This window comes from Xiphophorus couchianus, chromosome 14 (genome assembly GCF_001444195.1).
Source record: "Xiphophorus couchianus chromosome 14, X_couchianus-1.0, whole genome shotgun sequence".
In the NCBI taxonomy this organism is placed as follows: Eukaryota; Metazoa; Chordata; class Actinopteri; order Cyprinodontiformes; family Poeciliidae; genus Xiphophorus; species Xiphophorus couchianus.
The window spans coordinates 18,301,486-18,314,816 of record NC_040241.1 but is presented as its reverse complement, the minus strand read 5'-3'; the positions used below and the strand labels follow the sequence as shown (position 1 = coordinate 18,314,816).

Below are 13,331 nucleotides of genomic sequence, written 5' to 3'. Positions count from 1 at the left end.
TCAGTTAGTTTGAGCATGTTGAAGGTGAAAAAGTAATACAACATGCTGAAATGATGTAAGTCCCATATCTGAATTTTCATCTGAGAAAAAATGTCCAAGTCAGCAGTCAGCGTTTAGTTTGACTTCTATGTTTTTCTCAAAACTGTTTGCAGACACCAGCGAACGTTAAAAAGGTATTGATGTTTGAATTCAGCGCTTTTGCTTCGCCTCGGTTTTTCTTTATCATACTAACTTAGTAATTAATCTCTTTCTTTTGAGCAATTCTTTCTTTTTTTACTTGCACGGACGTAAAAGCATTCTTGTTGTTCCCACCTTGGTTTTTTATAGTTCCAGTGGTGGCTCCTGTCCACACTAAACCTTTGCCATCACCTTTTTTTCTGGATGTTGCTGCATGAATTCATGTTTTCTGTCTGTTTTGCTTTAAATCTAAAGATCACCACTCAAAGGGTACTAAATTATGCATGCAGCAACTTGTGATCAGTCTGTATAACTCAACATTGATTAATATGCTGTTTACCTGCTTCTAATCTTCTATTGTCCTTCATTGCTGAATGTGTGTGTGCCTGTTTCCTTGCTTGTGGGTGTGTGTGTGAATCCGCCTTTCCTTCAACTCTCTTCCTCCTTCCCAGTCCTCTACCCGCCGCTCTGCAAAGGTGAGCTCCTTCAAGGCAGACGGGACAGCTGAGGTTAACGACAAAGATGTGGGAACTTTCTTTGTAGAGCAAATGTTTGCTGTAATGAAGCAGGAGTTCCATTTTCAAACAGAAACAGAAATGAAATCCAGATTGCATGAAAATAGTTGGGTCACTTTTTAGATTTGGCTGTAACATTTATTTATTATTTTTATCCAGATATTTTGCTTCCGGGTGTGGAATATCAAGAAAAATAAATAGTTAATTAAGAAGTCTGTGCTTTACTTATAATATTCCGCATGCATTGGGACGTGAAATTTACTACGTACCGCGGTGTTCTATCGCCCGACAATCTTGGGTTGAATTTTTATATATATTTTGTGAGCTACACCAAGTGGTCAAATAATTATTAACCAAACTGATCACAAAATACTCGTCGGTTTAGCTCTCGACAGGTTCGCCACAGTCAATGCCGCGTTCAATCAGCTTTTATCAGAGCAGACTGAGCGTCTGCATAGCGTAGCATGAAATCAGGCAATTGTGATATCCGAGTACCACCGCTTTACCCCATCACAGCGCTCTGATATGATTTTTTTAAACGATATTGGTTTTTAAAAAGACCCCTCTATGTGAAAACTGATGTCAGGACATCTCTCATGTTCTAGTTTAGGATTCTATCCTAAAACACTTATTTTACCTTCAAACAATGGAATGTTTGTCATATTATCTTTAGATAAGGATGGTGAGTATATTCTAACACAACGGGTTGACATTATTATCAATAAAGCCATGTAATGATAAGCTCTAGCCTGTAGCTAACACTCTCTAATCGTCTTCTGCTAGTGGAGCATGCCAGGTCTCTCGCCTGCTACTTCCCTCCCCTCCCTCTTGCCTCGTCCCAGCCGCCCCGCCATAAAGCTCCGGGTACGCTCTCTTTCTATCAGGCACCTGTCGTGTCGCTTCACAAGGTGGTCGGTGTGAAAACAATGACATTTCTTTCTTGTCCTGCACTGGTGTTTTGGAGTGTGTGGCTGCGTTTCCATTACAAATGTGCGCAAAACCTTTTCAGTATTATCCGATAGTCAAAACAACACAATTTCGCAATTGTGGCATTTACATAAAACAAGAAATGCAGTTTAAATCACACATGAAGTCATTTAAAATCATTGACGTAAACACTTACATGCGATATATTGATACTTCAGCCACAGCAATAGCACTCAGCCATCAGAGGAGAGGTCAGCTTTTCATTCACGCTTTGGAGCGGCTATGCAACGTATACGGGAAGTTGTAGTTTGTGGTTTTTACGTAAGAGCTACTGATTCAACACATCTGAACTTTTGATCAACTGTGCTATGCTGAGAGACCTCTTGTGGACTCAGCTGCGCATTGTCCAAAGAGGCCAGTACCTGCAAACAAGCACGTTGCAGCTGTTTACAAACTAGCGTGATGTGAAAAATGTTTTCATTGCTGTTTTGCAAAAATACACCAATCAAAAACCACCTAATCATAGCGCATAGTCTTTAAGAAAAAACTTGAGTTTTTTTTTAAAAATTGCTGTGTTCTCCAGACACAAGTTTAGTTTCGTTAATACCAATTTGCGCCATTTTGTGGTCAATGGAAACGCAGCTAGTGTGTTTTCTTCCAAACTTGGGAAGTGATAGTTCTTCTCCTGGTGGAAACACGGCTAAAGAGTTGTCTTCACTGAGTCATTCCAAGATGCTCACCATAGGTCTAAAATAGCCAATTATAAACCTTTTCCCTTCATTACCTTTCTTAACACACCTGTTTCCATTAACAGGCATCTCGTGAGAGCCTTCTAGCCTCTCTGCCTGGAGATGTCAGTGAGGTGAGCCTGTCCTCCCAGCAGGTGGCACTGGTTGCCCCTGTTACACCTCAGCCAAGCAGCTCTCCTTCATCTGTGGCTCCTCAAGCTCCAGTCACTCCCAGCAAGGTGGGAAGAACCGGGTCGTGCTTAATCGTCACACATTTCATTGTTTTTTTTAATCTCCATCCTCCTCATTGTGTTTAATTTCTGTTGCATTTCATCCATGTTGTTGTTCAAGCAGGTGGAACCTGCCATTTCCAAGCAGGTAGAGTTCTATTATGGCTTCATGCATGCTGGCATGAGTTTTCTTCCAAACTCAGAGTAACTCAGATGTGTCCAGAGCAAAACATCTGACAACATCTAAGAACTCCTTGCATTTAATTGACATGATGCCGCCTCCCTATCAGTTCAGTGTGTTTGTCAGCAACTGATTGGCAGTCGCAGTTTTTCCGGGCATGAAACGCCCCTTACCTGGAGGGACTGAACCCACCTTTACCTCCGACAAAGTTCTTAAGCTTTCTCATTAATTGAGAAACGTTGTTAAACATTGTCAGTGTAATAAGAGATCATTTAAGGTCTGCAAAACAAAGTTAAATCAATAAATACAGCTGAATATGACTGTGATTGACAGTATTGCTACATGTTCATCTGTATAAAAGTAACTGCAAGTAAATCTGAATTTCTTTTGTCACCATTACAGCATAGTAGTTAAACCAAAGGTTATTGCATCAGGCTGGTTCCAAAACAATGATTGTGAGCTCTGGCTACAAATTAGTACAGTTTCTTTGTAATGTAGTAAGTTTTCAGGCATGTGGTACAAATATTCAAGGAATCCACACAACGTCATGTCTGGATTCCCTCTGCCTAAATCCCAGAAAAGTCATCGCAGATTATATTTTCTGCTGCACATTCCACAAATTGTGCTGGCAAAAGCCTTCAATGTTCAAATACTTGCTACTTTTATCGACATACATTTTTTGATCAAACGATTTAGCACTCCTTATTTGGAATCTTTTTAGATCAAATTAATTTCTTCTTCACTGACCTGATGTATGGTTTCATCAATTTTTTTTTCTTTTATCTTCTTTGCCTTCATGGTGACTGATAAGGTAAAGAAAAAAAAAGCCTCGCCAAATGTCTCTGGTAAAGCAGTGAGCTTCACAACCTTCACCATGATAATCTTATTTGTTTGTCGGAGTTTGAGCGATCTTGCTGTGGCATCGTGTCAATTGTGAGCATGTATTGTTCCACTTTCAAGGACAAATCATCCACACATCCCTCATCTTCAAGGGTTGAAAGACTCACTTAGGGTTTTTTTAATGGTGGGACCTAATAATAACAGTCTCTTGCTGTTATTCCGTTTCAGTCCTACAGTGACGTAATTTTGTTTCTTTCTCAGGAGGAAGACTCGCTGCGAGCTCTCGTAAAGGATCTGGAGGAAAAGCTGGAGACTCTGAAGATAAAACGAACGGAGGACAAGGCCAAGCTGAAGGAGCTGGAGAAATACAAGATCCAGCTGGAGCAGCTGCAGGAGTGGAAGACCAAGATACAGGAGCAGCAGGCAGATTTGCAGAAGCAGCTCAAAGAGGCCAAAAAGGTGTTTTATGGACTCATTTTACCTCATAACATTATCTAAAAAGAATTCACACCATTTTCAGATTTGGTCATGTCACCACCAATTTATGTTGGACTTTCTTGTAGGGATAAATAATTTTATTATAGTTCTGGATGTGTTTTTAGAGTCACTCCCCTATATTAGTCTCAGTTCTTCCTGTCTAAATCGTCACTATTTTGTTAGTCTTCATTAGAAAACCTCAATGTGACACACTTTGATATTTCATGTTTCAAACCACTGTAGTTGACTAAGTTGTAATGAATGAAATAACTGAAACACAGTTTGTTTTTACCTTGTGACTTCGTAGGAAGCCCGGGAGGCGCAGGAGGCCAAAGACCGCTACATGGAGGAGATGGCAGATACGGCGGACGCCATCGAGATGGCAACCCTGGACAAAGAGATGGCTGAAGAGCGAGCGGAGTCGCTGCAAGTGGAGGTGGACTCATTGAAGGAGAGAGTAGAGGAGCTCTCTATGGACCTGGAGATCCTCCGGCATGAGATCTCAGAGAAAGGTAGGAGAGGAGCTGCTTTAAATGACCTTGAGCCTCAGAGTGACTTTAATTTAACTCTGTATCCTTTACCTTGGTAGGTACAGATGGAGCTGCCTCCAGTTATCAAGTCAAACAGCTGGAGGAGCAGAACAGCAGGCTGAAGGAAGCCTTGGTCAGGTAATAACCTATAAAAAATCTTAACAGGAGAAGAAATAATGTTTAAGTCTTTCCTGTAGCACGACTTGAGTCAGAATAGATTAAGCTAAATGTTGAGAACTGTTCTTGTTTTTACTCAGGATGCGCGACCTGTCGGCCTCAGAGAAACAGGAACACGTGAAGCTGCAGAAGCAGATGGAGAAGAAGAACACGGAGCTGGAGACTCTGAGGACTCAGAAGGAAAAACTGCAGGAAGAACTCAAACAGGCTGAAGCCACAGTGGATGAACTGAAGGAGCAGGTGGAGCAGCATCTGCTTTTAGAGAGCGGATGATTTCTGTGTGAAGTGAACATTTATAATTGTGTTTGCACAAACATTTCCCAGGTGGACGCTGCTCTGGGATCAGAGGAGATGGTGGAGACGCTGACTGAGAGGAACCTCGACCTGGAGGAGAAAGTCAGGGAGATGAGAGAGACGGTCACTGACCTGGTCAGTTCTGCTGTTTTTAAAATGTTCACAAATTATGGTTTTGCTTTTACACTCAGGAAATGAAAGTAAAATCTCTCACTGTCTAAAATCCATAGAAAATGATGCTTTTAAAATATATTTAAGAAATGTTAATCAACATGTGATTAATTTGGGGCGAGCTGTGGTGGCGCAGGGGGTTAGCACGCCTCACGTTTGGAGGCCTTAGTCCTTGACGTGGACGTCGTTGGTTCGACTCCCGGTCCCGGCGACCTTTGCCGCATGTCCTCCCCCCTCTCCTCGCCCTCTTTTTGCCTATTGTCGCAAAAATAAACGAGCCACTAGCACCGCAAAAACTCTTCGGAGAAAAAAACGGAAGAAAAAAAAAACAAACAAAAAAGACCATGTAATTAATTTGTTTTTTCAAATTTATTCTGAGCCAATAAAAATAGGTATTTAAGTCTCACCTAAATCTCTTATTGGTGGAAAAGGTGCGCTGAAATGTGTTTGGGCTTTCAAAATAAAAGCCTATTTTTATTTTTTTGGATGATTGCAAGAGTGATTTCCACATCAGTAACAGAACTAAACCTGTGTGAAAAGTGCTTGTTGGCCTATTTCAAAGTTATTTTTAAAAATATTAGCCCCTTTATATACAAAAAATCATTGCAAAAGGAATATCCTAAATGTTAATATGCTAAAAGCTGTGATGAGAATATTTTCACTTTAGACTTAGACTTTAAAAATATCCTTTACATAGATTGGACTGTTGCTAGAAAAGTGTTCATGCTTCTTTTGAAAATTCCTAATGATGCTAACTTTGACTTCCACAGTGAAACTTTGTGATACACTTCGACATAAATGATAAAATAGACTGAAATTTTTACAGCACTTTCCATGAGAACCATATTGACCCAACTGCACTCACTAAGGCTATGTTCACACAGCAGGCAAAAGCGATCTGGTAGCTGGAATCGGATTTACAACCTTCCAATTGCAAGAGGTCTATTAAGGTCGAAATAAAAGCATGTATGCAAAAGAAGGTTACTTATTACTAATTAAACTTAAACTAGTGGTAAAAATGGTAAAATAAAATTCACAGCAATTCATCTGAGGAGAATCTCGACCTGGAGGAGAAAGTCAGGCCGATGTTTTTTTTTTTTCGTTCAGATTAAATCTGATGAGCGTTGGGTGTAAACAATCATTAGGGTTTAGCTAGTGAGCCGTTAAAATGCTTTGTTTCTAGTTAATTTTCTCCCGAATTGACAGGAAGCCATCAATGAAATGAACGATGAGCTGCAGGAAAACTCCAGAGAGACGGAGATGGAGCTGAGGGAGCAGCTGGACCTGAGCGCCGCGAAGGTTCGAGAGGCAGAGAAGAAGGTGGAAGCTGCTCAGGAGACTGTGGCCGACTACCAGCACACCATCAGTAAATACAGAGAGCTCACCTCCTCGCTTCAGGTGGGTGGAAACGGAGAAACTCAGCACGGTGTGTAGTGATGTGAAATGATGAATTAACGGTAAATTGTTGTTTGGTCATTTAGGAATCCAACAGGGAGCTGGTCAGTCAGCAGAGTGCAAACACAGAGCAAACCCAACAGCCGTCTGCTGAGCTGTTCGACTTCAAGATCAAGTTTGCTGAAACTAAAGCCTATGCGAAGGTTTGAGATCAGATTAATTAATAATCTGAGATTATCTGTGATGTTGGCTCACATTCTAATCTAAAATGGGTGTGTTTGTGTGTGTGTGTGTGTGTGTGTGTGTTCAGGCCATTGAGATGGAGCTGAGGAAAATGGAGGTGGCTCAGGCGAACAGACAGGTTTCGCTGCTCACCTCCTTCATGCCGGACTCCTTCCTCCGTCACGGTGGAGACCACGACTGCATTCTGGTGCTGCTGCTCATCCCCAGACTCATCTGTAAGGTACGAACCGCCACCACATTCACTTTGATTTGCAGCCATCTTGTTTTTGTTAACCGGTGCGTTCTCTCCTGCTAAGGCGGAGCTGATCAGTAAACAGGCTCATGAGAAGTTCGACCTGAGCGGCGGTCTGGGCCAGGGAACGGCGCTCAGAGGGTCACCAGGAGAGCAGCGCAGCTTCGCCTCAGGACTGGTCTACTCCCTCGGCCTGCTGCAGGCCACTCTGCACAAATACGAGCAGTAAGCACATAGATACATCTGACTAACAACTCTGCAGTATCAAAAATAATAAACAAGCTGGCTCTAGACCAGATACACTGTAAAAAACCCAAAATCTTACCAAGTGTTTTTGGGGGTGAAAGCAGAATGAGCTGCAACAAAACAACATTCTCCAGTACTGCTAACTCATTAGTTTCAATGGTCTCTGTAATTTTCTATTCACCTGTTTCTTGGTTTCTAGGGCTCTGAACTCCTGCAGCGTGGAGGTTTTCAAACGAATGGGAACGCTTTACTCTGAAATGAGCTTCCATGAGCGCTCACTGGATTACTTCATTGACTTGCTGCATAAAGATCAACTGGATGAGACTGTTCAGGTGGAACCCCTTACGAAGGCCATCAAATACTACCAGGTAGGAGCAAGTCGAACAACAAACCCCCATCATGTTTAAAGATTCACGATTTGTATCATCCTTGAATTGCACTTTGGGGCCGCACAAAATCAGTCCATGAACCGGAAATGTTCCCTGGGCCACACTTTGGACATCCCTGCTCTTAAACTATTGTTTATCTGTAAATGGTTTGTTTTATTTAATAAAGTTAGACATAAAAATTGTCATCCAAGTGGAATTATACCAACACCAAACATATTTTATGCGTTTCGTCTCCTAGCAACTGTATAGCGTCCATTTGGCAGATCAGGATGAGGACTGCACCGTGCAGCTGGTTGATCACATTAAGGTACTTCAATTCTTATTCATAAGAAGTACAGTTTTGAAATTTAAATTGATGACAAATGCATTTTGCAAGCAGTTTTATCAATAAAACAATATTATTAAATGTTTGTAATTTTCTGCCCTCTTACCTCAGTTCACCCAGGGAGCCCTGGACTGCATGGGGGTAGAGGTGGCGCGCCTGCGTGCGTTCCTGGCAGCAGGACAAGAGAGCTCAGGCCTTGCCGTCCTCCTGAAGGACCTGGACACTTCCTGCTCAGACATCAGACAGTTCTGTAAGAAGATCCGGCGCCGTATGCCTGGAACAGACGTAGCTGGAGTCCCTGCTGCCCTCGGCTTCGGGTCACAGGTGCAGAAAGATGCAGGACGATCATCAGCCAGAGGACGTCACTGATGCCTTCCTAAATGTATACAATAACGCTGTTTTTGATGCATTTTCCTGCATCATTCACCAGGTGTCCGAGTCGCTGACGGAGTGCAGGCGTCAGCTGACCCGTGTGGTGGCGGTTCTGCAGGAAGTGGCTGCAGCCGGGGCTCAAATGGTGGCTCCGCTGGCAGAGCAGGAGGGCCTCAGCGCCCTGAAGCTGGAGGACATCACTTACAAAGCTGCAGAGCAGGTAGTCACAACGCAGTTTTATATTTTGCATCATAACTACAACCATGTCAAGGCAGGGTTGGGCGATGTGACTCAAAAATAAAATCTAAAATTTTTTCATACCACATTCAATTTTAATCTATTTCTTCCTGCTTTTATTTTTTAAAGAAATTACAAAAGACAGAAAATATTTTCAAAAAGTGGGTTTCATTTCAGTCATTTCTTCTGTCAATTGTGCAACAAAGTTTTAGGAAATTTTATAGTATAGTCATAATATTACCCCCCCAAAAAATTTTAAAATTACAAGTAAAAGTATAACTTCACAAGCTACTTAACTTTTCTCATTTAAATTTTTTGTTTTGGAGCTCTTACAAAATTACTTCTTTATACTCCAAATATTACCATTCTATTCTGGTAATAGAATAGAATTATTTTATCCTTGTTTTATCCTATATTTTGTCCTAATTGTTGTTCGACTTTATTCTTGTGAAATTACAATCCTACAAATGTTATTCTTGTAAATAAAAAAAAACTGTAGCCTGGCCCTAAATTTCATGGTAGCGATTTCCAAATACACAAACTCTAAAACACACTTGTCAAACAAGATGGCGGCCTTGAGCACGCGGATATAACTCTGAACTATGGAAGCCCAAGGAGGGCAAAAATTTCATCTTCAAAAATTCAATTAATCAGTAAATTCAATTTATTGCCCAAGCCTATGTCAAGATTTGTATTTATAAAAAGAATTTACAAATGAAAAGTGATTTTTCTCCTAATAGTTTGTGAAAGAATTAAAATCCAAATTATATTGGTAATTCCTCCACTAAACTATCACTGACACACACATTTTCTCTAAGGTATTTGGCTCCCAGGGTGTGAACGGCCCAGAGCTTCTGCGGCAGTCCTGCAGCTCCGTCATCACAACCATGAACAAGATGGCTACCGCAATGCAGGAAGGAGAGTATGATGCTGAGAAACCACAAGGAAAGGTATTCTGAGTCAATGCAGTGAGCGATCTAAGCTCATGCTTGTTGTTCATCCTAAACTTCATCCGCTTCTTCAGGCTCCGCCGGTGGAGAAGCGAGCCGCCATTGTCAGAGCGGAGATGACCGACGCAGAAGGTCTGGGAGTTAAACTAGAAGACAGAGAAACCGTCATTAAGGAGCTCAAGAAATCCCTCAAGATTAAGGTGACAGATGTTTCCTTTTCACATTATACAGCCACTAACTTGAGTTTTTAATGTGATCGACCACACCAGACCTGCAGAAAAGGTCTGGACAATCAGGGGAATTGAACTCTGATCCGTTCAAATTGGACCAAATAGGGCTGGTGTGAATGCACTCAGTGATTCACTCCACAGAACTGGCCTCTGTGAAGCTGTGACGAATAGAAAGATATTGTTGAAATCCATAAAAAGTCATTTTAGCTGTCTGCCATAAATAACGTAGAGGAAACACAGCAAACATGTTTAAGAAGGTAATCTGGTCAGATCAGATCAAAATTAGACTTTTTGGTCGACATGCAAAGCAAAACTATCAGTTCAAGGTGAAACATGGTGGTGGCAGCATCATGCTGTGGAGACACTGACTCAGTTTGAGCTACTATACAAAGAATCAGAGAAACTTCAAAATCCCAATGAACTACAGGAGGTATCAAAACTTTTGCAACCCACTAAGAGCTGTGACTGTCCTTGTTTCCCAGGGCGAGGAGCTGAGCGAAGCCAACGTCCGCCTCAGCCTCCTGGAGAAGAAGCTGGACACGTCCACCAAGGACGCAGACGAACGCGTGGAGAAGATTCAGACCAAACTCGACGACAATCTCGCCCTGCTCAAGAAGAAAGAGAAGTAAGGAAGGATTTCAACTCGGCAACTTTTTTTTTTTGCATCTATCTTATTTACCTTCTCCCTCCTCTGTGTGCAGGGAGTTTGAGGAGACGATGGACGCGCTGCAGGCGGATATCGACCAGCTGGAGGCAGAAAAGGCTGAGCTGAAGCAACGCATCCAAAACCAGTCAAAGATGACGATTGAAGGGCTGAGAGGCTCTCCGGGTTCAGGAATCGCCTCCATCGTTCAGGGATCTGCGAGTTTGTGCTCGTTTCATTTTTATTCTCTGAAACAGGAGGTTTTGGTCAAATTTGACAGGCTTGTTTACGTTTAGAAAATGTCAGAATAAATATTTTCAACATTTCTTTTCTCCTGCAGGTCTGCCTGCAACCCTGGCAGGGCCAACGCAGGTGGTGGACTCCCCTCTCCTCCGACAGCAGCTTGAGGTCCAGAGACTGGGCATTAAATACCTGAAGAATGAAAACAACAGGCTCAAGGTAAACTCAGTTTCAGTTTAATATCCGAGTACGGGTGAGCAATAGATCAATTTCATTGACTAATCAAAATTTTGGCTTTTGAAGATTTTGGAAAATCTGAATTTTTTTCTTTTCCACCAATACACTCCTTTGGTTTCTGTGGTTCAAAGTTCAAAGTGATGTCATCCTGCTCAGGTCAGCCATCTGTTTTGACAACCAGGTGTTAGTTTCTGTTTATTTGTACTTTGAATTCAGGGCAACTCTACAACAAAATATTAGGGTCACATTAAGATTTGTTTTTATTTTTTCCAAAAACAAAGTCAGTGTTATAAGAATACAGTCAAAATAAAAGAATAGTCATAATGTTATTAAAACTCCAACATGAAAATTAAAACTAATTATTAAACCTTTTTTTCTCAATAGAACAACTCGTAATGTTGAGATGTTCTTCTGGTAACATTTTGTGTTTAATCTGCTAATACCACTATTCTTGTAATAATAATAATAATCTTGAAAAATTCTCACCCTGACACTAGCACTCCATTGTACAACTCACAGAAAGGATGATTGAAATAAAAACTACTGTTGAAGATATTTTCTATCATTTGTAATTTCCTTTTTAGAAAAGAAAGCAAGAAAAAAAAATGTATCAGATCTAGTATGAAAAAAATCAGAGATTTTATTTTTAAAATCTCAGCAATATATCTTCGTGTTAAATTCAAGCTTTTGGTATAACGACCCACTTTCTGTATATTTGGCTGACAGGCGGAGAAGATGAAGGCTCAGCTCGCGTCCCTGCCTCCACTCTGCCCTCCAAAACTCCCACAGGTGTCCAAAGAAAGCTCATCATCTCCAGAGGGACTGAACACGGGGATCTACCGCAGGACCGACCAGCTGCTGGCCACCCTGCTGAAGCTGAGTGCAGAGGTTAAGGTGGTGGACATCACAGGGAAGACAGCAGGTAACTGACGTACAGAACTGTTTTCCACTTCATCTTAGATTCAAACACTAATATGTAGCTATTGAAAACTATTTTCTGCTACATAAAATGCATTGAAGTTTGTGATTCTAATGCAACAATGTGAAAACGTTCTTGGTTTCTTTCCGGTCTGATAGTTAGCGCCAGCGCTCAGCTGCTGGAGCAAACGGCTCGTCTGAAGAATCTCAAAGACGCCCTGGACAAACTACAGGTACCTCTTGCACGCTTATGCTCACGTCTTGCCTAAGAGAAATCTAAGGGTCCATTTACACCAGCCCTTTTCGGTCCGCCATGATGGAACTCTAGTCCGTTTGCCTACAAACTCTGGTTCGTTTGGGGAGGTGTAAATAAATTCTGCCATGGTTCGAATACATATGTGAACTCCAATCAAATCGCAAACTGCTCCAAAAGCAGGAAGCAAACTATAGCGCAGGACATTCTTGGCAAATACAACCAAAACAAACATGCGAGTCTAGGGCTAGCAGGAGAAATTACTTATGGTCTTTTGCCAAAGACAGGAGATATCATACAACCGCTAAAATGTGACGCTATTACATTTTTGTTTGCATTTCATGACGTTGGGGAAGTTGCGCTCCATGTCTCAGGTTTTGTTTCCTTCAGTGGTCCTTGGTGCAGCGCCACCACAGGCGAGGGGGAAACTGGTTGCTCGAAAGGTTTTGTTCATGTGAAAGTGAATCGCACCAGCTGAAAGTGTAACAAACGTTGCAACTTTGACCAAAGTGCCATAGACACCCGTCAGGTGTGAAAACATCCCAAAACGTATTCACTGATTGAAACTTTTGTTTCAGGGTGAGGTGGCTGAACATGTGGTTTCAAACCAGCCAGGAGCAAAGGCTTCCTCCGACTTCGCCACATTCCCAGCGTCCTCCTTCATTAAGGTACAGCTACAGTAAACGCTTTTAGAAACAGATTTCCTCTGTGCGCATCTGGATTGAACACTTGTGTTTTTTCTCAGGCTAAGGAAGAGAAGCAAGGAGGAACGGTTTTTGTGGGTCGCGTTGCCATCCCGTGCACCCGCGGTCAGGAGCAAGTCCACCGCCTAGTCCTGTCGCAGCAGCAGCTGCAGCAAGTGCACAACCTCCTCATGGTCTAAAACCAGTGCTACCAGTGCTGAAGATCCTCCCACTCTACCCAGCACTTCTCCTTAGCATTCTTGTTTCTTTTCAATACTACGCTCAGGAATCTGTGTCCTGTTAAAGCAAAGTTTCAAGCACTAATTCTTATAATTTAATGCCAGACTCCAGAATGTCACGTTATGAAGATGTGTTCATTTAAACTTTGAGGCTTTGCCAACATGTTCAAGTCAACTTTTCTTGTCTCTTCAACCTTTGAATACATTTGTATTTGTAGTAATTCTGAATTAAAAGCATTTCACTTGAACTTT

General features: G+C 41.8%; 1 protein-coding gene across 6 annotated transcripts in view; it reads left to right on the top strand.

Annotated features, from left to right (window-relative positions):
- Window positions 1-13,331, top strand: part of LOC114157364 (dynactin subunit 1-like) — a 17,319-nt gene extending 3,988 nt beyond the window's left edge. For 2 of the 6 annotated variants that reach the window (XM_028038278.1, XM_028038275.1), the window contains exons 6-32: window positions 153-173; window positions 630-653; window positions 1,476-1,556; window positions 2,434-2,586; window positions 2,702-2,725; window positions 3,860-4,057; window positions 4,383-4,587; window positions 4,665-4,743; window positions 4,863-5,022; window positions 5,107-5,211; window positions 6,454-6,645; window positions 6,729-6,845; window positions 6,953-7,105; window positions 7,182-7,342; window positions 7,563-7,731; window positions 7,991-8,059; window positions 8,189-8,401; window positions 8,508-8,669; window positions 9,505-9,636; window positions 9,711-9,836; window positions 10,349-10,491; window positions 10,568-10,731; window positions 10,850-10,968; window positions 11,713-11,908; window positions 12,064-12,137; window positions 12,736-12,825; window positions 12,903-13,331. In XM_028038278.1, the coding sequence (XP_027894079.1) occupies window positions 153-173; window positions 630-653; window positions 1,476-1,556; window positions 2,434-2,586; window positions 2,702-2,725; window positions 3,860-4,057; window positions 4,383-4,587; window positions 4,665-4,743; window positions 4,863-5,022; window positions 5,107-5,211; window positions 6,454-6,645; window positions 6,729-6,845; window positions 6,953-7,105; window positions 7,182-7,342; window positions 7,563-7,731; window positions 7,991-8,059; window positions 8,189-8,401; window positions 8,508-8,669; window positions 9,505-9,636; window positions 9,711-9,836; window positions 10,349-10,491; window positions 10,568-10,731; window positions 10,850-10,968; window positions 11,713-11,908; window positions 12,064-12,137; window positions 12,736-12,825; window positions 12,903-13,040 (3,468 nt within the window). In that variant the 3' untranslated portion in view covers window positions 13,041-13,331. The remainder of the gene's footprint in view (window positions 1-152; window positions 174-629; window positions 654-1,475; window positions 1,557-2,433; window positions 2,587-2,701; window positions 2,726-3,859; window positions 4,058-4,382; window positions 4,588-4,664; window positions 4,744-4,862; window positions 5,023-5,106; window positions 5,212-6,453; window positions 6,646-6,728; window positions 6,846-6,952; window positions 7,106-7,181; window positions 7,343-7,562; window positions 7,732-7,990; window positions 8,060-8,188; window positions 8,402-8,507; window positions 8,670-9,504; window positions 9,637-9,710; window positions 9,837-10,348; window positions 10,492-10,567; window positions 10,732-10,849; window positions 10,969-11,712; window positions 11,909-12,063; window positions 12,138-12,735; window positions 12,826-12,902) is intronic. The other 4 variants (XM_028038279.1, XM_028038276.1, XM_028038277.1 and 1 more) reach the window with 4 other exon arrangements.